Raw genomic sequence first — 24,901 nt, forward strand, 5'->3', positions numbered from 1 at the left:
GTATTCGTTCCTGGGATGTGGGCGTCGCTGGCAAGGCCAGCATTTGTTGCCCATTCCTAGTTCCCCTTGAGAAGGCACAGACTCGTTGGGCCGAACGGCCTCCTTCTGTGCCGTTATGACCACGTGAGGTGAAAGAGTTTACGAGAGGTTAATGAAGGCTTGGGAGAAGAGGTGGGATTTGAGAAGGCTTTTAAAGGAGTAGAGAGAGAGAGAGAGGTGGTGGATCTCGGGTGGAGATCCAGAAAGCAGGGCCTAGGCAGCTGAAAGCTCTGCTACCAGTGGCAGGATAGTGGGAAACACGGGGCTAGAGCCAGAACACTGGTTGGTACAGGAAGAAAATTAGGTCTGGAGGAGATTGCAGCAGTAAAGTGGAGCAAGGCCATGGACGCACTCGAGGATGAAGCTTCGAAGTAAACAGCGAGACGGTATAAATCCAACAAGAAGAGAGTGAAGCTTGAGAGGGGCTTGGTCCGAGATAGAATGTGAGCAGTTGCATGTTGATCAAATTGGAGCTTACGGGGCCTAGGTGAAGCGAGGCCAGCATGAAGAACATGGGAATAATCAAGTCTGGGTGCGACAAAAGCTTTGGTCTACGGCAGAGGCAGAAGCGGGCAATATTGTGGCGATGGAAATAATTGCTGTTGTTGATGGCGAGAGTTTAGGTTTTGAAACATAGCTCGGGGTCGAGCAGGAAACCAGGGTTTCACATGGTTTTGTTGAACCTGTTTGAGAGGCTCGGGGGGTGGGGGCGCAAGGTAGTGGAGTCAATATCCCTGGAGCTGAGGCTGTGGCAGGGACCAAGTGCCATTGTTACAGTCTTAGAAACATAGAAGATAGGAGCAGGAGTAGGCCATTCGGCCCCTCGAGCCTGTTCCGCCATTTAATGAGATCATGGCTGATCATCCAAATTCAGTACCCTGTCCCTGCTTTCTCCCCATATCCCTTGATCCTTTTAGCCTTAAGAAATATATCTAACTCCTTCTTGAATATATTTAATGAATTGGCCTCAACTGCCTTCTGTGGTAGAGAATTCCACAGGTTCACCACTCTCTGGGTGAAGAAATTCCTCCTCTTCTCAGTCCTAAATGGCTTACCCCTTATCCTTAGACTGTGACCCCTGGTTCTGGACTCCCCCGCCATCGGGAACATCCTTCCTGCATCTAGTCTGTCTAGTCCTGTTAGAATTTTATAAGTTTCAATGAGATCCCCTCTCATTCTCCTAAACTCTAGCGAATATAAGCCCAATCTCCCCAATCTCTCCTCATACGTCATTCCTGCCATCCCAGGTATCAGTCTGGTGAATCTTCGCTGCACTCCCTCCATGGCAAGAACATCCTTCTCAGATAAGGCGACCAAAACTGCACACAATACTCAAGGTGTGGTCTCACCAAGGCCCTGTACAACTGCAGCAAAACATCCTTGCTCCTGTACTCGAATCCTCTTGCTACGAAGGCCAACATACCATTTGACTTCTTAACCTGCAGCTGCATGCTTACCTCCTGCAACACTGTCTTCCCAGTGTTTCGCTGAATAAAGATGTAACTCAACCAGGACCGACAGTCCAGCAGTAATGTTGTGATTGTGGGATCGAGAGGTGGAACTGGGTATCATCAGTATACATCTAAAAGCTGACGCCACTTATGATCTCACCAAGAGTAGATACTTGGGGGACTCCTGAAGCGACGGCATAGGGAAACTAGAGTTACACTGGCCTCGTTCAGAATGATGGGAGAGGAAACACACAAGGACACGGAGCTGGGAAACTGAGGATAGGTGATGGAGAAGGACAGCTATGTCAGACTCTGCAGAAAGCCCATGGGGGTTAATGTGGTCAATGACTGTGGGCACAGGCAAGCAATCCAATGCAGGAGGCGTGCTGCAACCGTACGAGGTCAGTGTCACCGCAGAGAGGAGGTGCTGGAGAGGAATGGTGTGGTCAACCATATGAAAGGCTACAGGGGCAGGAGAAAGAAGCGCACAGTCATGCACAAATGTCATTAGTCACTTTGACCAGGTTGGTCTCAGCGCTGTGGGCGAGACCGCAGCCACATTTGAAGGGATTCAAAGAAGAAGCTGTGAGAGAGGTGGGCACGGACTTGGATCGTGATGATACGTTAAACAACTTCTGCTACAGGCTCAGCTTTCTGCACCAGCGTTTTCTGTAGTCTTTGAAATAGAGTCTTAGATTTATACAGCACAGAAATCGGCCCATCGTGTCTGCGCCGGCCATCAAGCCCTGTCTATTCTAATCCCATTTTCCAGCACTTGGTCCATAGCCTTGTATGCTATGACGTTTCAAGTGCTCATCTAACTGCTTCTTGAATGTTGTGAGGGTTCCTGCCTCTACCACCCTTTCAGGCAGTGAGTTCCAGATTCCAACCACCCTCTGGGTGAAAAAGTTTTTCCTCAAATCCCCTCTAAACCTCCTGCCCCTTACCTTAAAACTATGCCCCCTGGTTATTGACCCCTCTACTAAGGGGAAAAGTTCCTTTCTATCTACCCTATCTATGCCCCTCATAATTTTGTACACCTCAATCAGGTCCCCCCTCAGCCTTCTCTGCTCGAAGGAAAACAACCCCAGCCTGTCCAGTCTCTCTTCATAGCTGAAGCATTCCAGCCCAGGTAATATCCTGGTGAATCTCCTCTGCACCCTCTCCAATGCAATCACATCCTTCCTATAGTGTGGCGACCAGAACTACACACAGTATTCCATCTGTGGCCTAACTAGCATTTTGTACTGTTCCATCATAACCTCCCTGCTCTTATATTCTATACCTCGGCTAATGAAGGCAAGTATCCCATATTGGAAAATGTTGGCACAGCTTGCTCCTGCCTCTAACGCTGCTACATGCGCACTCAAAATTATCAATATTGCAATACTGGAATAACCAATACACGGTGAGTGTTTAACCTCATTGCCGAGCATAGTGGAAATCGGAAACGCTCTCCCCCAAAAAAGCTGTTGAGACTCGGGCCCAGCTTCAAACTTCAAATCTGAGATTGGTAGATTTTTGTTGGGCAAGGTTGTTAAGGGATACGGAACCAAGGCGGGTGGATGGAATTAAGATACTGATCAGCCATGATGTCATTGAATGGCGGGACAGGCTCGAAGGGCTGAATGGCCTCCTCCTGTTCCTAATACTGCACCTGCTGAGACCGCGTATGTAGAAAGATTAGCCGTGGCCTTGTTCAGAAGTTGTTGATCATTATAGATGGCTTTCACTAATGGTATCTTTTACAGATAAAGTCCTTTGTATTTCTGTCCGTTTCCACCACCCCCTCCCCCATTCTGCCTGGGCTGTCTTCGCATCTCCTGCAGCTAGTATAGCTCATGGCCTTACAGCTACCAGTAGTCAGTCACCCGGGAACACTGACCCTCCTCCTCCGAGCTCCAGGTATATTTCTATTGAATTGTGTAAAGTTTAAGCTCACGTACACCAAGGATCCCATGTTGGACACCACTCTGCGTGGACCAAGTCGAGGTCGTTAGGTGGACATTTAAGACTGAGCAAGGAAGGTGAGACAGCAGGCTGATTGGGCACAGGGTGTGGCTGAATTTTGGTAGGCATTTGGTCATTGCACCGGAACTTAGAGCACCGTCCCGCGTAAGAGATTGGCGTGCAAAGTTAAAGCACATGGGATTGAGGGTAAGGTACTGACTTGGATAGAGAACTGGTTGGCAGACAGGAAGCAAAGAGTTGGAATAAACGGGTCTTTTTCCGAGTGGCAGGCAGTGACTAGTGGGGTACCGCAGGGATTGGTGCTAGGACCCCAGCTATTCACAATATATATTAATGATCTAGACGAGAGAACTAGATGTAATATCTCCAAGTTTGCAGTCGACACAAAGCTGGGTGGGCATGTGTGCTGTGCAGAGAAACTCCAATATGATTTGGTTGGGTGATTGGGCAGATGCATGGCAGATGCAGTATATAATGTAGATAAATGCGAGGTTATCCACTTTGGTGGCAAAAACAGGAAGACAGATTATTATCTGAACGGCAATAGATTGGGAAAAGGGGAAGTGCAACGAGACCTGGGTGTCCTTGTGCACCAGTCGCTGAAGGTAAGCATGCAGGTGCAGCAGGCGGTTAAGAAGGCAAATGGTATGTTGGCCTTCATAGCGAGAGGATTCGAGTACAGGAGCAAGGATGTCTTGCTGCAGTTGTACAGGGCCTTGGTGAGACCACACCTTGAGTATTGTGTGCAGTTTTGGTCGCCTTATCTGAGGAAGGATGTTCTTGCCATGGAGGGAGTGCAGCGAAGATTCACCAGACTGATACCTGGGATGGCAGGAATGACGTATGAGGAGAGATTGGGTCGATTAGGCTTATATTCGCTAGAGTTTAGAAGAATGAGAGGGGATCTCATTGAAACTTATAAAATTCTAACAGGACTAGACAGAGTGGATGCAGGAAGGATGTTCCCAATGGCGGGGGAGTCCAGAACCAGGGGTCACAGTCTAAAGATAAGGGGTAAGCCATTTAGGACTGAGATGAGGAGGAATTTCTTCACCCAGAGAGTGGTGAACCTGTGGAATTCTCTACCACAGGAGGCAGTGGAGGCCAATTCATTAAATATATTCAAGAAGGAGTTAGATATATTTCTTCTAAAGGGATATGGGGAGAAAGCAGGGACAGGGTACTGAATTTGGATGATCAGCCATGATCTCATTGAATGGGGGAGCAGGCTCGAGGGGCCGAATGGCCTACTCCTGCTCCTATCTTCTATGTAACGCACCACGTGACATTGTGAATAAATCAGTCTGAGTTTGTGCATTGTATTGGTAGCAGCCCGTATGAAAGCCCTGTGTGTGGAATGCTTTAGTGTTTGATTTAGGTGCACTCACACGCTGGAAGCTCAGTGAGTTGCTCACCAACACTCCTACTGGATAAATACCCACAAACCGGGGCGCTTTCTTGAGACAACTGAACAAATATTCTGTGGTTAGTAATCCGCTTAAGTAGTTCAACCAGAAGAAAGTGTATTATGGGTTCTTGTTTTAAATATTATTTCAAACCTATTTGTAAAATTGGGGACTCAGTCCTCTTTTTTTCCCCCTCCATAATTTACTGTTTTGTAAGCTGGGTTTTCCCCTAGTCATCAACTTGCAACCTTTTTGTATTTATATTGCTTGCGGGCCTCGGTTTATTTTCGTGAATTTTTACCAACTGCATTCGAGCCGTTTTTTTTTCTATAATTTCACTGAATCATGACTCGGGCTGCAGTTTGTTTCTGATAAACTGCAAGAGGCTGCAGTTTATCTCAGCACCCCTGGGCTTAAGGTCCAATTCATCAACAGCCATGTACTTTTATTCAACACGTAGCTTAATTTTCATTTGCATAGACAGAAGAATATATATTAAATGCAAAGAGCAAGTTATTTGAACTCCTGCTGGCCTGTTGCTACCTCAGTGATCTCTGCGACTGCTTTTATTCCAGCGCAGTTTGAATTCAGCTCCCTGTAATTACACCGTTGGATCCAGCTCCCTTATTCTAGCAGCAGTCCCATAGGCCCACAATAAACTGGGTCCACTAGTCTGTCCCAGAATAAGGTCGCTGGATTTGGTGGTGTAAATGTGTGGAGCTGGCTCACCGAGTCTCTCGGAATCCAAATTACAACATAGAATTTCATCGGCTATATATCCGGCACAGAAACAGGCCATTCGGTCCAACCAGTCCTCGCCGGTGTTTATGCTCCACTCGAACCTCTTCCCATCCATCCTCATCTCACCCTATCAGCATAATCCTCTATTCCTTTCTCCCTCATGTGTTTATCTAGCCTCCCCTTAAATGCCTCCATACTATTCGCTTCAACCACTCCCTGTGGTAGCGAGTTCCACATTCTCACCACTCTCTGGGTAAAGAAGTTTCTCCTGAATTCCCTATTGGATTTTTAGTGACTATCTTATATTTATAGCCCCCAGTTCTGGTTGCCCCCCACAAGTGGAAACATCTCTGCGTCTACCCTATCGAACCCTTTCATAATTTTAAAGGCCTCTATCAGGTCACCCCTCAGCCTTCTCTTTTCTAGAGTAAAGAGCCCCAGCCTGTTCAGTCTTTCCTGATAGTTCTAACCGCTCAGTTCTGGTATCATCCCAGTAAATCTTTTTTGCACCTTTGCCAGTTCCCAGTTTAATCACTGATCCATTGGGGAGATACGATTGACCCAAGCCATCCCTGTGCTAAGGAGGGGAAAGATCAGTCAAGGTTCCTGTTTCTGATTATTGCTGTGCAGTGACCCCCCCCCCACCCCTCAAGGTGTACGTATGCAAGGCCTGGAGAGGACAAGATTGGGCCAGGTTGATGTGCTAACAACAACTTGCATTTATGTAGCGCCTTTAATGTAAAACGTCTCCAGTCGTTTCACAGGAGCGATTATCAGACAAAACTTGACACCGAGCCACGTGAGATATTAGGACAGGTGACCAAAAGCTTGGTCAAAGATGTAGGTTTTAAGGAGCGTCTTAAAGGAGATGTTAAACCTGAATACCTTATTGGATTCATTAGTGACTATCTTATATTGATGGCCTCCAGTTATGCTCTTCCCCACAAGTGGAAACATTCTCTCTCTATCCATTCTATCAAAACCTTCATGATTTTAAAGACCTCTATCAGGTCACCCCTCAGCCTTCTCTTTTTAAAGAGAAAAGAGGCCCGGCCTGTTCGTCCTTTGCTGATGGGTATACCCTCGCAGTGCTGATATGAAAGTCTAAGCCATGGCCTAACGCACGCAGAGATGATATTAACTGAGCCATTGGCAAGTCATGGTCGCAGCTTTGCCCGAGGGAGAGAGAAGACAAAACCTGTTGCTGAAGACGGATGAAGTGTCAGTGATTTGAGTTTTCGGTGTGCACGGTGCCTCCAAGGAAACCCTATTCAGTTAATTACTATATATGGAAATAACTTGCTGCTGGCAATGGAAAAACTACATTAACAAAAGACAGACACTAGTAGTAAGTAGAACAGATCCTTCTGATTGGTGGCATTGAATACCCTGTACAGGAAATTAATAATGACAAAGCTGCTGTGTGAAACTTTCCTAGGCCTTGCTGCTGATTCGACTGATAAACATTTTTTTTCCATAATTGAAAAGTGTGAGAAAAGATTAACCAACGAAACACAGGAAATGGTTGCAGTAAATATACTTGTCAAGTCTGTACTGGGGCGTCTTTCGTGCTGACCAGCAGGGCTAGCTGGCTACAGAGCAACCAGGCGTGAGTGGCTGATCGTGCCTTGTAATACATGGTTTATTGCTGGAGAGGAATGGTAAATCTAGAAATCGTGAGCTAGATTTTTGAAAGAAAGAGAAGACTTGCTTTTCTACAGCGCCTTTCACGACCATCGGACGTCCCAAAAGTGCTTTACAGCCAATGTGAAGTGGAGTCACTGTTGTAATGTAGGGAACGCGGCAGCCAATTTGTGCACAGCAAGCTCCAACAAACAGCAACGTGATCATGACCAGACCATCCGTTTTTTAGTGAATGTTGATTGAGGGATAAATATTGGCCAGGATATCGAGGAGAATTGCCCATCTCTTCTTCAGAATAATGCCATGGGATCTTTTACGTCCACCTGAGAAGGCAGGCGGGGCCTCGGTTTAACGTCTCATCTGAAAGATGGCACCTCTGACAGTGCAGCACCCCCTCAGCACTGCACTGGGAGTGTCGGCCTAGATTTTTGTGCTCAAGTCTCTGGAGCCTGACTTGAACCCACGACCTTCCGACTCCGAGGCGGAGGGAGCGACCCACTGAGACGCGGCTGAAAGGTTCTGTCCTACGTTGACATGAGAATCTATACATGGATGTCGCATCGAAATCTTACCTGTGATCCGCAGCCAGGGAGAAGGGGAAGTGGCCAGAGCTCTTGCATTGATAGCTGCCCCAGTTGCCTCCGTTGCGAAGTCTGCTTGCAATTGATGTTGAGTGAAAAGAAAGAAAGACTTGCATTTCTATAGCGCCTTTCACCACCTCAGGATGTCCCAAAGCACTTTACAGCCAATGAAGTACTTTTTGAAGTGTAGTCACTGTTGCAATGTAGGAAACGCGACAGCCAATTTGCGCACAGCAAGCTCCCACAAACAGCAATGTGATAATGACCAGATAGATAATCTGTGTTTTAGTGATGTTGATTGAGGGATAAATATTGTCCCAGGACACCGGGGAGAACTCTCCTGCTCTTCTTCGAAATAGTGGCCGTGGGATCTTTTACGTCCACCTGAGAGAGCAGACGGGCCCTGGGTTTAACGTTTCATCCAAAAGACGGCACCTCCGACAGTGCAGCACTCCCTCAGCACTGGCACTGGGAGTGCCTAGCTTTATGTGCACAAGTCTCTGGAGTGGGACTTGAACCCACAACCTTCTGACTCAGAGGCGAGAGTGCTGCCCACTGAGCCACGGCTGACACAGTGAGATTAGAACCAGGCACACCTATGCTAACACACCAGTTGACACTGGGTCTCGGCTCACACATAAAGTCCTGCAAATTGGGCGGTGGGGGGCGGCGCAGGGCTCGCCTGGATCAGTACCCCTGCAGGGGACGCAGTGTGGCGTGAGAAGTGGAGGTGGGGGGAGATCGTGGAAGCCCAAGCTTCCTGTTTTTTTAAAAAAAGCAGTTCAAACTTTTCATGCAACCTTTGGGATCCTTAGCGAGAAAACACTCGCGTTTTAGATTAAGATAATCACCGTTTGCCCGGTGCAAAGCCAGGTGGGGGCAAACAAACTTGCCAAACAGGCCTGTTCCCACATGCACACTGCAAATTTTTAAAAGATGGCCATGGAAAACTGGACTGTGCCGTTCAAAACCGGGGCAGGTGGTCACCCAGGGCTGGGTTTGCCGATAATGCGGCCCTGATATGGGCAGGCTGAGCCGAGGCTGCTCGCTATCAAGGTAGGGCCACTCTGGGGTGGGGGGGGGCGCGGGTGTGGACAATGTAAAGCGAGATTAAAACTCAGTTCAAACCATTTCTTTTCTTTGGCAAAATCGGAGGCTTCTGTAGCACCTGGTGGCATTGGCAGCAGTGAGTGATTCTATTTACGGGGAAGGAGTTACGTCGGCTATTAAAAGAAGCGTTGCAGCACATTTCTGCGAGTCATTCTTGTGTGGCAGGACAGGAAGAAGCCCTCGCTCTTCCCACCTTCCAACCCCAGCAAGCTACCAATTGTGAGACGCGCTAAGATTCTCGCCGCCCCGTTGACATTCACTCCGGACAGCCGCCGGCCTCTGCTGCAGTAAATCTATCGCCCGAAATACACAGACACTGTCTGTGGGCAGGGCAGCTCGAAGCAGCTGACCGAGAGCAGGAGAGTCAGGAGGACGCAGGCATCAGCTCCCGGGGGTCATCGCAGCGCAGCCCTCGGAGCCAGCAACGCTGTCACTGCTTTTGTACTGCTCCAGTGCAGCTGGCTCCCAGCGTGCGAGTCTCGTGTAGTCGACAACAAAGTAAACTTGGCAGATTCATTGAGGTTGTTAGCAGATTAACTCTGGCGTTGCCGCTGGCTGCAGCAGACCCATGTATTGGGAGTGGCCGGCCCTCACAATACTATACATGCAGCTGTTGAAACACTTTTTAAATATTTTACAACCAACAAATTTACCTTGTGAGCTGGTGTTTTCCCCCCTTTCTATTTAAAGGATTTAAATGTCCGTTTTGGTATTTGCTGCTTTTATTATCTACAGTCTCCCCATTTTGTAATTCTAGGTGCTTTTACACGACATAAGAACATAAGAAATAGGAGCAGGAATAGGCCACTTGGCCCCTCGAGCCTGCTCCGCCATTCAATAAGATCATGGCTGATCTTGGGCTCAAAGCCACTTCCCTGCCCACTCCCCATAACCCTTCACTCCCCTATCTTGCAAAAATCTGTCTATCGCCACCTTAAATGTATTTAATGACCCAGCCTCCACAGATTTACGACCCTCTGAGAGAAGAAATTCCTCCTCATCTCAGTTCTAAAAGGGCGACCCTTTATTCTGAGACTGTGCCCCCGAGTTCTAGATTTCCCCACGAGGGGAAACATCCTCTCTGCATCTACCTTGTCGAGCCCCCTCAATATCTTATGTTTCAATAAGATCACCTCTCATTCTTCTAAATTCCAATGAGTAGAGGCCCAGCCTGCTCAACCTTTCCTCATAAGTCAACCCCCTCATCTCAGGAATCAACCTAGTGAATCGTCTCTGAACTGCCTCCAATGCAAGTATATCCTTTCTTAAATAAGGAGACCAAAACTGTGTGCCGTGCTCCAGGTGTGGTCTTACCAACGCCCTGTACCCTGACAGAAATGCAACTAACTGCACAGGGTCACATGCCATTGGCTACGCGACTTAGCTTTTATAAACCCAGTGTCGCGAGCCAGTGTGTCCTGTGTACTTGCTGCGTGGGCAGTGTCCGCATTAAAGGACTACAAATTCTAAATGAATGCTGTTATTGAGAGTTCATCCATTGTTAAGTGCCGTGGCCATGGGTGGGCGTGTATACTGCAGCAATCTCCTGGAAGTCTTCAACCCTCAAAGGTCCAGTCTGTTTAATTGCCCTCTGAACTCCAGAACGAGATATCTGTCTGCAAATCGCTCCCTTCTTTCTGCTGTTGTGCGTAAGATGCTGTGCAGGAGGTGGGAGCTGTTCCGCTTTCGTTCCTTTCTTGTTTGCCTTTGTTGGTGTTGTCTGGCAGCCCGTGTCTGCCATCTCATGCAGTCGGTGTGTAATGAAAAACTCATTGAAGGATTAACTATTGTGTAATGATGAGTATCTGACATGTATTGTCTGCGTAATCCTTACATGGAGAAACCTCGACAGAGATTAATCTTTTGTTGTGTTATTGCAAAAATGACCTTGGGTGGTTTCATTATCCTTTCTCCTCCTGGCTAAAAGGTATAATGGTCAATGTTATCTCGGCCAGGGGTGCCAATAGGGTGCTCTGCAACCGGTCTTTGTACCCTTGCCCTGGTGAGGAGGGACATTGGCATGGGTTCATGATCCTGATCAATATCCAGCAACACCCTGCTGAACAGTTGTCAAGTGAGGATGAGGTCAAACTTGGCATTGTCCTCTCCATTCCTCGTTCTCTATACGCCCCCCCACCCCGCCTTGAGTTCAGTAGGGTGCCAGCACTCTGCAAACTTGTGAAAAACGGACATCAGAGGGCAGCTGATGCCCATGGGGCTGCAGCCTAACGTGAATCAGTAGGTGCAAGAGAGGAAGGAAAGTGGGGGGAGAAGGAGGGAGAGATACGAAAGGATATATATGCCTTGAGCAATAGTGGGATGGGTAAATATCGGAAGCTTGTTACTGCCAGTCCTGATCCAACCCCTGTAACAATCATTCCGTGCCCTATTTTCTCTTTTGGGCTGGTTATAAAGAAAGACTTGCATTTCTCCAGCGCCTTTCACAACCTCAGGACGTCCCAAAGCACTTTACAGCCAATGAAGTACTTTTTGAAGTGTAGTCACTGTTGTAATGTGGGAAATGTGGCAGCCAAATTGCGCACAGCAAGCTCCCACAAATAGCGATGTGATAATGACCAGATCATCTGGTGTAGTGATGTTGGTTGAGGGATAAATATTGGCCCCAGGGCACCGGGGAGAACTCCCCCTGCCCTTCTTCAAAATAGCGCCATGGGATCTTTTACGTCCACCTGATTGAGCAGACGGGGCCTCGGTTTAACGTCTCATCCAAAAGACAGTGCAGCTCTCCCTCAGCCCGACACTGGAGTGTCAGCCTAGATTATGGGCCCAAAGTCTCTGGAGTGGGGCTCACTGAGCCGCGGCTGACACCCGATTTCCTGCTGGAGTATAATTGCACAGGTACTGGCACCTCACTAAAGTTGCTGTCCTTCATTCCTTACCATCCACGCACATGCCCTTCCCAGCAAGGGTTGCCAGATAGCAATCATTATCTGTGAAGTGGCTGATTTTTTTTTTACCACAGCTGAGATAAACAAACTGGGCACAGGTTGGACATCGATCCCGGGAGCTACTGGTCTGTTTGCCGTGATGCTAAACCATGCTGTACATTTACTTACTAAATGATGCCCCCCGCCCCTGCCATACCACCACCCTACAAGATCATAATTACAGGAAACTCTTTTTTTTACCCGGCAACAACGGAACTGACGTGGTGCTGGTTTATCAAAAAGTCCAGATTACAGAGAGGTATAGCAAAAGGTACGAGAGCCCCGTACACGGCCACAGTTCCAGGCGCCCCTGTTGCATAGCAACAAGTGCAGGAACCCCGGTTACACGGCCACAGATCCAGGAACAGCCACTAATATGAAGTAAAACTTACCTGAACCTACTCCTGAATTTTGCCGGTTAACAGAGATTCCTGGTTATTTAGGAGCCGGTAAATCGAGAGTTTCCTGTACTTCATCGTCAGCCTTAATTAAGACATTGGAAGTTAATGAATGTTGGGGTTGAGAAGGCTGTAATTTTATGTTTTGAGTCTTTCACTATAATTGGTCAACAAAGCATTGCTCTGTAGTTGGATTTGTAATCCGCCTAGTTATGGTTACCTGTTAGACTTGCCCCCTTAACTCGCAGACAAATCTGGTGCCAGTCGCTTTGTGCTTGAAGTGAACTCTCGCTCTATTATCTGAAGTGACTTGATTACTCCCACAGCGTAGAGAAGATGGACTGCCCAGATAAACTGCAGCAAGAGACGCAGCTGTCTGGAGCAGTGCCAACGAGAGACTGTCACTTTTTCATGCTGTTTATGCTGCCTTATCAACTAGTCCCGTCCAAGTGTCGGCAGCAGTGCGAGCACCTCCTACACATATAGCATGCACTTGGAGTGTTGGAGATTATTTTTAACATTAACAGTCAAACAAATTTCTGAAGAGGAAGTAACTGGCCCGTGTGCGTTACGAAAGGCTGTTAATGGATCACAGAAGCAGCAGATAATTCTAGTCTCGCACACTGGGAGCTTGTTAAACATGCTGAGCACAGAGCCGAGAGACTGGATTTGAGTGGAAGCACAGAGAATGAGAGTCCTTTCACATGTGGGAGCTGTGTTAGGATCTAGCCCAGCCTGGTGGGTCGTGTCTCCTGGCTGCTGGGGTGCGTGGTAAATGAATTTGGATAGTTTCGGCTACATTCCAAATTGATGCAAATCCATGGGGCAGGACTTACGAAAATGACGGTCAGGAAAAGACCAGCTGGTCCATCAGGCCTGCCCACACCACGATGGCGAGACCATCATGGCCAAACACTTCTTCTCCCCCGCCCCCCGACCTTCTCCCACTCTACCTCACACCCACCCCTGTAGCCGTGTAATCTCCTGGGAGAGGCCACAAAAAACCCAGGACCAATAAGAGAGAAAATATTCTGCGAAATTCCTCCCCGACCATCTCAGGCGATCCGTCCAGGAGCTCAGATGGACCAAGTGTCATTTATAAAGACACTGACCTTCTCTATGATGGGATCTCTGCCCCAGTCAGGAACGTCGGTGTTCTTGCTCAGGCCAACATCCCCAGCATCGAAGCTTTGACCACGCTCGATCAGCTCCGATGGACGGGTCACATCGTCCGCATGCCCGATACGAGACTCCCAAAACAAGCGCTCTACTCAGAGCTCCGACACAGCAAGAGAGCCCCAGGTGAGCAAAGGAAACGCTTCAAGGACACCCTTAAAGCCTCCTTGAAAAAGTGCAACATCCCCACCAACACCTGGGAATCCCTGGCCCAAGACCGCACAAAGTGGAGGAGAAGCATCCGGGAAGGCGCCGAACACCTCAAGTCTCTTCGCCGGGAGCAAGCGGAAGCCAAGCGGAAGGAGCGCACGTCAACCCAAGCACCCCACCCACCCGCCCCTTCAACCACCGTCTGCCCCACCTGTGACAGAGACTGTAGGTCCCGCATTGGACTCGATCAGTCACCTGAGAACTCATTTTTAGTGTGGAAGCAAGTCATCCTCGGTTCCGAGGGATTGCCTAAGAGAGAGAGTCAGGAACCGGTCTAGCTCCCTCTCGAAGGCTGAGAGTCAGCACCCACCACACCAGCCGACGACACATTCCAGGGAGGTTGGGGTTCACAGTGACGTAGCCCTATACAATCTCACTTTGCTTCAACCGTTGTGCTGAGTTCCTGACAGCAGAGTAGCCAGCTGGTGGTGATGGCGGGCTGTCAGCAGAGTCCGGGGGGGGGAGGGGCACAGGATGTAGAGCTAACCCCCCCAGCCTTGGGTTGGGGGGCTTCATTCCAGGAGTATGTTGCTGATTCCCCCATAGCAAGCTGACCAATTCCAAACCTTGACTTGGGTTTTATCCCTGGAAATATAAGGATCCCAATTCCCCCTCCAGTGACTGGTCATTCTTTCCCACAATAAAAAACCTACACCTATTGGAATCACTCAAGCGATCAAACTGTTTTCTTTCGCAATGTTATATGTTATACGCAAAGTGCGCACGCTGCATTGTATTGGTGTGTGAGCTTTACGAAGTGTGTTGGGTTGTGCACTCATTTGAATGCTAATTCCAGGAGGTATGCGTGTAGTCTTCAACAAAACATTTTGTGGGGCGGCGGGGGTGGAATGGAAGAGGGTGACGGTCAATGTTCCCTCTAAAAAAAAAAGTTTGTGGGGCCGCACATAAAAACATAAGAAATAGGAGCAGGAGTCGGCCATTCGGCCCTTCGAGCCTGCTCCGCCATTCAATGAGATCATGGCTGATTATCTGCCTCAACTCCATTCACCGGCCCTATCGCCATATCCCTTGATGCCCTTACTAGTCAGAAATCTGTTGCCTTCTGTTTTGAGTATTCCCAATGACTGAGCCTCCACAGCCCTCTGGGGTAGAGAATTCCAAAGATTCACCACCCTCTGTGTGAAGAAATTTCTTCTCATCTCGACCCTGAATGGCCTACCCTTTATCCTGAGGCTGTGGCCCCTGGTTCTAGACTCCCCAGCCAAGGGAAACATCCTCCCAGGAACCACCCTATCAAGCCCTGTAATAATTTTGTATGCTTCAATGAGATCCCCTCTCATTCTTCTGAATTCAAGAGAATACAGGCCTAGTTTACTCAATCTCTTCTCATACGACAGTCCCGCCATCCCAGGAATCAGTCTGGTGAACCTTCGTTGCACTCCCTCTATGGCAAGTATATCCTTCCTTGGGTAAGGAGACCAAAATTGAGCATATCCCCTTTAACGGGCTGCGCGGCCCATTCAAAAATCTGTGTGCGCGGTTTTTGCATTTAAAAGCTGGTGAGCCGGCTGCGCGGGAGCTGCAGAGTGCTACGCCCCCCACGTCGCTGAAAGAGAACATTGGTAACACTGTTCAAAATCCTCTTCCCTTCCCTCCGCCTTTCTCATAAGAACATAAGAAATAGGAGCAGGAGGAGGCTACTCAGCCCCTCGAGCCTGCTCCGCCATTCAATAGGATCATGGCTAATCTTCAACCTCATCTCCAATTTCCTGCCCGATCTCCATATCCCTCGATTCTCCGAGAGTCCAAAATTCTATCGATCAGAAAGAAAATAAGAAGCGCACCATGAAACTTTTTGAAATTTTAATGAGGACTTTTTATTGCTCCCCATGATGCCCCCAAGTAGGGAATCCTTGCCCCGTGAGGCTGCTCCAGTGTCATCCTGCATGGCGCGAGGGTCCCCCGTGTATCTGGGAGCGCTTTGTAGCAGCCGGTGCGCTATGGCACAGCGTCAACCCAGCCTGACCACGGTGAGCACTGGGAAGGTGCAGCAACTTCAAACCAGCCGTTGAGTTGCTCTGGAGCTGCCTCGTGTGGGGGAGCCACACTACTGGCTCGGGGAATTAGCATTCCCAGCTTATAGGATGGTTTCATAGGGTCGCTCTCTTGCCTGTTTGAAGTTGAATCCACCAGAGTTTTGTGATGGATGCAGAAGGAGACCATTCGGCCCGTCGTGTCTGTGCCGGCTCTTTGAAAGAGCTCTCCAATTAGTCCCACTCCCACCAACTCTTTCCCCACAGCCCTGCAAATTATTCCTTTTCAATTCCTCTTTTGAAAGTTGATGTAAGAAAACTACTAGGCACTTGGTCTGAGTATTAAACAAGGCTTTAATCAACTGTTTTTCAACATGGAGATCTAGTTGTGTCCTTCACTAGTTCCTGTTAAAGAATGTCCTGAGCAAGCTGGGCCCGTGCCCGAGTATTTATACTCTCCCTGGACAGCGCCACCAGCAGGCCGCCCAGTATCATTTCATAAGTCATTTCCACATGAATGACAAGATTCATGTCAAAAGTTACTATTGAATCTGCTTCCACCGTCCTTTCAGGCAGCGTATTCCAGATCACAACAACTCGCTGTGTAAAATAAGTTCTCCGCTCTGGGTAATTTTGCCAGTGACCTTAAATGTGCCAGGGATAAAATGCCCCATGTGATTCCCTTTTGAAGAAATGATGGTTCATGTCCTGTTGCCTTCAATGTTCCTATTATTTTCTCTGGCAGTTCTGTTGAAGTTCCGAACTGACAAGGCCCGCGACCCATTGCCCGAGAGCTATGGGGACGATTCGGACCTTCTGCTGAAGCTGAAGAATGACGTGCTGGATTCTTTGGGGGTGAAAACCGACCTGCTTTCCGACGAGTTTATCAGGTAAACTGCTTGCCTCTTTGTTCATGCCAGAGAGGTAAAGTGCAACAATAACAACTTGTATTTATATAGCGCCTTTAACGTAGTAAAACGTCCCAAGGCGTTTCACAGGAGTGTTTTAAGACAAAAAATTTGACCCCGAGCCACGTAAGGATAAATTAGGACAAGTGACCAAAAGCTTGGTCAGAGGGGTCGGTTTTAAGCAGCGTCTTATAGGAGGAGAGGTAGTGAGGCGGAGAGGTTTAGGGAGGGAATTCCAGAGCTTAGGGCCCCGGCAACAGAAGGCACGGCCACCGATGGTGGAGCGATTATAATCAGGGACGCTCAAGAGGGCAGAATTAGAGGAGCGCAGATATCTCGGGAGGTTTGTGGGGCTGAAGGAGATTACAGAGATAGGGAGGGGCGAGGCCATGGAGGGATTTGAAAACAAGGATGAGAATTTTGAAATCGAGGCGCTGCTTAACCGGGAGCCAGTGTAGGTCAGCGAGCACAGGGGGTGATGGGCGAACGGGACTTGGTGCGAGTTAGGACACGGGCAGCCGAGTTTTGGATGACCTCAAGTTTACGTAGGGTGGAATGTGGGAGGCCAGCCAGGAGTGCGTTGGAATAGTCAAGTCTAGAGGTAACAAAGGCATGGATGAGGGTTTCAGTAGCGGATGAGTTGAGGCAAGGGCGGGGACGGGCGATGTTACGGAGGTGGAAGTAGGCGGTCTTTGTTATGCTGCGGATATGTGGTTGGAAGCTCATTTCAGGGTCAAATATGACACCAAGGTGGCGAACAGTGTGGATACACGTGAATATCTCACTGACCTCATCCAGGAGAAAACCCAGTGCTTCAGCAGCCCACTCCTACCCGTTTCTTACGACCTCCCCTTCTCTTCTGGAGGGACTGATTCTGACTGTTGTAAGCGCACTAGCTGCTCTCCGCTACCTCGCCAAAGTGACCACCCTTCACGTGTGGACCCAGATAATGATGTCCGCACTGTGTAACCACGAGGGAGGCAGAGATTAGCCCGTAGCCTGATCCTGAGCTCGCACGTAGACCGTCCGGTGCGGGAGTCACTGGTTGGTGAGCAGGCGCACTGTCATCTCACGCCCCACTCCCACTCTCTCCCCATCCCAGGCCTCTCTTTTCCTTCTCCCCCCACCCCACCCCCCTCCCAAAAACGTCGGAATAGCACCATACAGGCTTCGATGTAAACAAATCGGTTTCCCTGCTGGAGGAATGCGAGATTAACAGAAAGGATTACTTGGTGTGTACAGTGAATGCTGATAGTCTTGACAGATGGTAAGATAAGACCAAGGAGGAAATCGTTTGCACCATGAAAGGCAGGTGTCTGTTTAATGTCGCCGGCGGCTCGACGTGCCCTCTTCCTCTAACTTGCTGAATAATCCAAATCGTTGTGGAAAAAAATTCACAATGTACAAGATTTTCAATCTTTTGAACATAACTGCAGATTCTTCTTTTCTTCATTTATTTCCGTTCATAAAATGGGAATGGAATACTTCAATATTTTCTTTTTGTGCCAGACTTCATTGAGAGAAGCTCTGGGGTCAGGTGAGACTCTGTGGGGGAGACACTCCCCTCGAGCCCCGTTTGGGGCGCTGAATCGGAAAAGCTGGAAAAGTTAGCGTAACCTCTCCCCAGCCTCTCTGAAATCCCCCAATTGTTGCTCCAAGGGGGCAGTGGAGCGCTAAATCAAGCCAAGCGCGCCACTTCTTTCTCGGAGCGCAAGAGGAAGGGAAGTTCATGACCTGCGGAAGGGTCGAAGGGGAATTTTTGTGCCAGGGCGATGCCCCCGGAGGTGACGAACGATCTCCAGGCGCATGAGATCGGGGCGCGATCCGGTAGCGCCGCCGCGCCCAGACGTAAAGGCCTTTGCGCCCCCTGCGGGAGGGGGGCAATTTCTCCCCCTGTGTCCCTGAGACAGAGAGAGGAACGCCCAGGGTTACTGCTACCGCCTGCTATACCGTCATCCAACGTTCCCTCCTATTTTTTTTAGGGGGGTGCGTGGCCCCTTTAAGGCATAACTTTGAATGGGCTGCGCAGCCAAAAAAAAATTAAGGGGAACATTTGCTGCGCTGTCAGTGTGGCCTCTGGATAAAGGCAAGTCCAGGTTTGGCTGCGGCAATCGCCCCGCCCCCCCTCTGCAGGGAGCAGCCTGCGAACACTCGATGTTCAGGCTCACCCGCGAAGAACGATTATTGGGTGGGGTGCCCGTGCTCTCGAAACCAGACCCCACATTCCGGAGAGGGAGCAGAGACAACTGGCGAGAAGAAAAAAATTAAATAAGCTTAACTTTTTTTTTAAAAAATGAAACAAAATTGGTTCTGATTTCAGTGTAATCCAACCTAACTTCTTAGTTGTAAGATTATAAGCTCTGTCTTTCCTTCCCCCAGCTCCTGTTTCTCCGAGTTGGCGCCGGTGTGTGCTGTTGTGGGCGGAGTGCTGAGTCAGGAAATTGTAAAGGTAAGACCGTCTCGTTGACATGAAATAATACTGAGCGGCCTGCGGGTGGCGCTGTCCAGGGAGAGTATAAATACTCGGGCACGGGCCCAGCTTGCGCAGGACATTCTTAACAGGAACTAGTGAAGGACACAACTAGACCTCAATGTTGTAAAACAGTGGATTAAAGCTTTGTTTAACGCTTAGACCAAGTGCCTAGTAGTTTTCTTAGACACTCGTCACCAAATATTTCACCCATTCAACATGCCGCAGTGTTCTCCTGGTGGCGGAGCTATGACTGAGAGTGGTCCCAAGGCACCGCTACTATCAGCTCGTACATCAATGCAACGCGGGCATAGAGGCATTTAAGGGGAAGCTGGATAAGCACGGGAGGGAGAAAGGAGTAGAAGGCGATGCTGATGGGGTGAGATGAAGAGGGGTGAGAGGAGGCTGGTGTGGAGCATAAAGACCGGGCACTGACCAGTTGGGCCGAATGGCCTGTTTGTGTGCTGCACACTCGATGTAAGGTGCTCCTCTTTATCTGGCTTGCTCTCGCCCGGTGACTGAAGCGTGCGGTAGTAGCTGTGCGCTTGCCTGGGCGGAACGTGTGCTGCCATGCGGGGGTTACGGCGCTAGGTTAGTAATCCAGAACCTGTGAGTTCACAATCCACCACTGCAAGTTGTGAAATTGAATCTGGTATGTTCTGGGCTGGGAACAGAATAAATGACCATGAAAGCTGCCGGATTGTTGTAAAAAAAAACAACCTCTACCTGTGACTGGCCAGCACCTGACTCCTTATCTAAGGAAGGATATACTTGCATTGGAGGCAATTCAGAGACGATTCACTCGGTTGATTCCTGAGATGAGGGGGTTGACTTATGAGGAAAGGTTGAGCAGGTTGGGCCTATACTCATTGGAATTTAGAAGAATGAGAGGTGATCTTATTGAAACATATAAGATACTGAGGGGGCTCGACAAGGTAGATGCAGAGAGGATGTTTCCCCTCGTGGGGAAATCTAGAACTCGGGGGCACAGTCTCAGAATAAAGGGTCGTCCTTTTAGAACTGAGATGAGGAGGAATTTCTTCTCTCAGAGGGTCGTAAATCTGTGGAATTCTCTGCCCCAGAGAGCCGTGGAGGCTGGGTCATTAAATACATTTAAGGTGGAGATAGACAGATTTTTGCAAGATAAGGGAGTGAAGGGTTATGGGGAGCGGGCGGGGAAGTGGCTTTGAGCCCAAGATCAGCCATGATCTTATTGAATGGCGGAGCAGACTCGAGGGGCCAAGTGGCTGACTCCTGCTCCTATTTCCTATGTTCTTATGTTCCAATCCCATTCATGGTGTGTTTGACTCTCGAGCCCCCTTTGAAGTGGCCTATTCTGCAAAGCCAGTGTGGACTGGGTCAGAAGTTCCGAAGTACAGCACTGGGACCTTGAAGTTCATTTCACACCAGGCCGATCTGCCCAGTTGTTTCCAGGCTCTGTTGGGTTGAGAGCTCGGCCAGGGAGCGGGGGGGGGGGGGCCTCTTCTCAGTCCTGAATGCCGATTCTTTCCTTCCCTCGGTCCTTTCTCCAAGCAGTACTCTCCATTCTTTCAGTTATATCCGTGCTCTCCCTGCATCACACACACAGTGCGGCTCTGCATGCCCGTGCCGCCTTGAATATAGGCAGGCGGGTAAGAAAGGTTTGGGAAGAGAAGCAGCTAACTGCCGCATTTAGACACCAGATGGAATGGATGCACCGAGTTCTGAGATGAGGCAGAGTTCTTCCCGCACCAGGTATGGTGTGTAGCTGTGAAACTGATTTAATACACAAGCTGCTCTTCCCTTCAATACGGTATTACTGTTGCGATCCATTGTAATTCTGGGATTGGACTCCAAAATCCGTGTCCTCCAAGTCTTCAGCTGCTTCATCAATGACCTTCCCTCCAACATAAGGTCACAAATGGGGATGTTCGCTGATGACTTCGCAATGTTCAGCGCCATTTGCAACTCCTCCGATAATGAAGCAGTCCATGCCCGCATGCAACAAGACCTGGACAACGTTCAGGCTTGGGCTGATAAGTGGCAGGTAACATTCGCGCCACAGAAGTGCCAGGCAATGACTATCTCCAACAAGCGAGAGTCTAACCACCGCCCCATGACATTCAATGGCATTACCATCGCTGAATCCCCCACCATCAACATCCTGGGGGTCACCATTGACCAGAAACTTAACTGGACCAGCCACATAAATACTGTGACAACAAGAGCAGGTCAGAGGCTGGGTATTCTGCAGCGAGTGTCTCACCTCCTGACTCCCCAAAGCCTTTCCACCATCCACAAGGCACAAGTAAGGAGTGTGATGGAATACTCTCCACTTGCCTGGATGAGTGCAGCTCCAACAACACTCAAGAAGCTCGACACCATCCAGGACAAAGCAGCCCGCTTGATTGGCACCCCATCCACCACCTTAAAAAAACATTCACTCCCTCCACCACCGGCGCACCGTGTCTGCAGTGTGTACCATCTACAAGATGCACTGCAGCAACTCGCCAAGGCTTCTTCGGCAGCACCTCCCAAACCCGCGACCTCTTCCACCTAGAAGGACAAGGGCAGCAGGCACATGGGAACACCACCACCTCCAAGCTCCCCTCTTAAGTCACACACACCATCCTGACTTAGAAGTATATCGGCCGATCCTTCATAGTCGCTGGGTCAAAATCCTGGAACTCTCTCCCTAACAGCACTGTGGGAGCACCTTCACCACACGGACTGCAGCGGTTCAAGAAGGCGGCTCACCACCACCTTCTCAAGGGGCAATTAGGGATGGGCAATAAATGCTGGCCTTGCCAGCGACGCCTACATCCCATAAACAAATTTAAAAAAAAGTCATAATAACAGAAGTAGAACAGCAGGTCCTAATATGTGATACAAAAAGTATGTCTTGTCGAGACTGGTGATCCATTTTATAGCAATAGGAGGTTTGGGGTATCTCACTAGCTACCTTAAGGTGGTTGTTAAGAATTTGGGTCTGTCATAGATGCCTTCTCCGGCCCGGTGGAATCGGTCACTCCTGTAAGCGGTCTGAGTGCTTTGCTTCTATCGCAGTTGACTCGCACTGCCCTGTATCTACTTGTACCATAGCGGGCACCAGGCGTGTAGCGGTGAAAGGCCCCTGTGATCGGAGTTGTGCACTGGATCTTTGTGTCTATGGCGTGTGTACTCCTTTAACCCCCCCACCCCTGAAGGCGGAACCAGTTAACACGAGATGAGGCAAAGTATTCTCCAAAAGCAAGTTGTTTGGCTCCACAGTAAACATACAGAACAACAGGTGTGATCAGAGTAGCTTGGTTCAATTGGTGCAATTTGTGTAATAACAAAATAAAGAGAGTGCAACACCAGCCTTGGAAATTGGAGCTCTGTACGGAACCCAGCTAGATTTTAATGCTAGAACTGACTTGTCCGCCACCTTCTCACTAACATTAAGAAGATTAAAAGTTAAGATTTGGAATGGTGCTCCCGGTTGCAACTGTTGTTGAGAAAAGCTTTTTGAGGTGGTCCCTTATTGCCAGCGTTAATTCAACACGGTGACCTCCAGCCTGACTCATGCTGCACAGTTTGCATTGAGATGAAACCACTTTGCACCACAAGATGTGCTGTGTCGCTGGCTTCTTATTAGTGTCGTTAAAAGTCTTTATCGCAACGGTGGAGCCATGACGGTGCTGCCCAGCAATTGTGTGTAAAGCAGTAATTCTACAAACCATTCTCCCCATCAGGAACCGGTGCCTAATTATCACCTTTAATGCTGTCATTTGCATGACCAGACCGCATTAACTAACTTGTGCATGTATGTTTTGGCAGTATGCCATCGAAACATTTGATGCTATTGTTGCCAACCGATTTACATAGCCCATAATGTGGTGGTGCGCGGTTTCTGGCAAATATTTTCAATTCACGACTTGAGAATCTTTGGGTGGAAAAAAGAGTTGTATATCTATAGCGCCATTCACGACATTAGGACCCCCCCCCCCCCCCCAAAGCACTTTACAACAACAACAACTTGTATTTATAAAGCGCCTTTAACGTAGTAAAATGTCCCATGGTGCTGCATAGGAGTATTTTAACATAGAAACATAGAAGCTAGGAGCAGGAGTAGGCCCCTCGAGCCTGCTCCACCATTCAATGCGATCATGGTTGATGTTCCAAATTCAGTATCCGGTCCCTGCTTTCTCCCCATACCCCTTGATCTCTTTAGCCTTAAGAAATATATCCAACTCCTTCTTGAATAATTGGCCTCTACTGCCTTCTGTGGTAGAGAATTCCACAGGTTCACCACTCTCTGGGTGAAGAAATTCCTCCTCATTTCTGTCCTAAATGGCCTACCCCTTATCCTTAGACTGTGACCCCTGGTTCTGGACTCCCCGACCATCGGAACATCCTTCCTGCATCTAGTCTGTCCAGTCCTGTCAGAATTTTATAAGTTTCAATGAGATCCCCTCTCATTCTTCTAAACTCCAGCGAGTACAAGCCCAATCGACCCAATCTCTCCTCATACGTCATTCCTGCCATCCCAGGTATCAGCCTGGTGAATCTTCGCTGAACTCCTTCCATGGCAAGAACATCCTTCCTCAGATAAGGTGACCAAAACTGCACACAATACTCAAGATGTGGTCTCACCAAGGCCCTGTACAACTGCAGCAAGACATCCTTGCTCCTGTACTCAAACCCTCTCACTACGAAGGTCAACATGCCATTTGCCTTCTTAACCGCCTGCTGCACCTGCATGCTTACCTTCAGCGACTGGTGCACAAGGACACCCAGGTCTCATTGCACTTCCCCTTCTCACAATCTATTGCCATTCAGATAATAATCTGCCTTCCTGTTTTTGCCACCAAAGTGGATAACCTCACATTTATCCACGTTATATTGCATCTGCCATGCTTTTGCCCAATCACCCAACCTGTCCAAATCATCCTGGAGTTTCTCGGCATCCTCCTCACAGCACACACGCCCACCCAACTTTGTGTCTGAAATGAAGAATAGCTTTTCCTTTCTAATCTAGGCTTTATTAACTTAAAAATCCGGTAGCACATCTTCAACACCCAGTCCCAACTAAAGGCTGGAAAGAACTGAATTTAAGATGGCCACCACAAATCACATGACATCAACTACCAATGAGATTACAGCATATATCCCAAGGCAGGAAACAAACGACCAATCACAATACTTCTTACTAAACATAAAGAATAATCACCACATTCACCCCTCCTTTTAAAATATACTCCAACCTAAATAACCTTTACAATTTATAATTAATTATTTACAACTAAAACTATGCACAGACAAAATAAAACTATTCAACATGACACAATACTAAGTGAGCAACAACAAATAGTAACATTGCACATAAGTATTAAGTATCTCTCAACTAAAACAATATAATATAATATTTCAACAATTTTAAAACATTACTATCAATTTAAAAGTCCATTTTCAATCGGTCGACCGGATATCTTGTTCGTGTCGACCTTCTTAACCTTGGTGAAATTCCTTGCCCTCCCACACCAGGAGACACAGAAGTATCTTCTGCAGGAAGGCTATCCATATCCCGATTTTCAACGGTTTCCGGATTAGAAATCCCATCAGGAGGTAAACTGGGGCGGTCATGAACATCCATCGAGGGCTGACTAATAGAAGTATAATTATCTGCAGTCGGATTGGAAATATTCGTAGTATCTGTAACAGCATCCACATTATCTGAATCATGACTATTGTTAATATCCTCAGAAGAGGGCTGGCCACCACAAGGAGCCAAGTCTTTAATTGAAACGGTACTTTCTTTCCCATCTTGGAATCGAATATGAGCATATTGGGAATTTGCCTCCAACAGCTCCACCTCCTCCACTAAAGGATCATA

The 24,901-nt window shown here is 48.5% G+C and overlaps 1 protein-coding gene across 1 annotated transcript in view; it reads left to right on the top strand.

Annotated features, from left to right (window-relative positions):
* Positions 1–24,901, top strand: part of sae1 (SUMO1 activating enzyme subunit 1) — a 147,887-nt gene that overhangs the window by 112,863 nt on the left and 10,123 nt on the right. Inside the window, exons 7-8 of the mRNA XM_085973214.1 lie at positions 16,415–16,559; positions 18,957–19,026. Coding sequence (XP_085829340.1) covers positions 16,415–16,559; positions 18,957–19,026 — 215 coding nt within the window. The remainder of the gene's footprint in view (positions 1–16,414; positions 16,560–18,956; positions 19,027–24,901) is intronic.

The sequence above is a fragment of the Somniosus microcephalus genome, chromosome 34 (genome assembly GCF_052327205.1).
Source record: "Somniosus microcephalus isolate GS21.2 chromosome 34, FLI_Smic_1.0, whole genome shotgun sequence".
In the NCBI taxonomy this organism is placed as follows: Eukaryota; Metazoa; Chordata; class Chondrichthyes; order Squaliformes; family Somniosidae; genus Somniosus; species Somniosus microcephalus.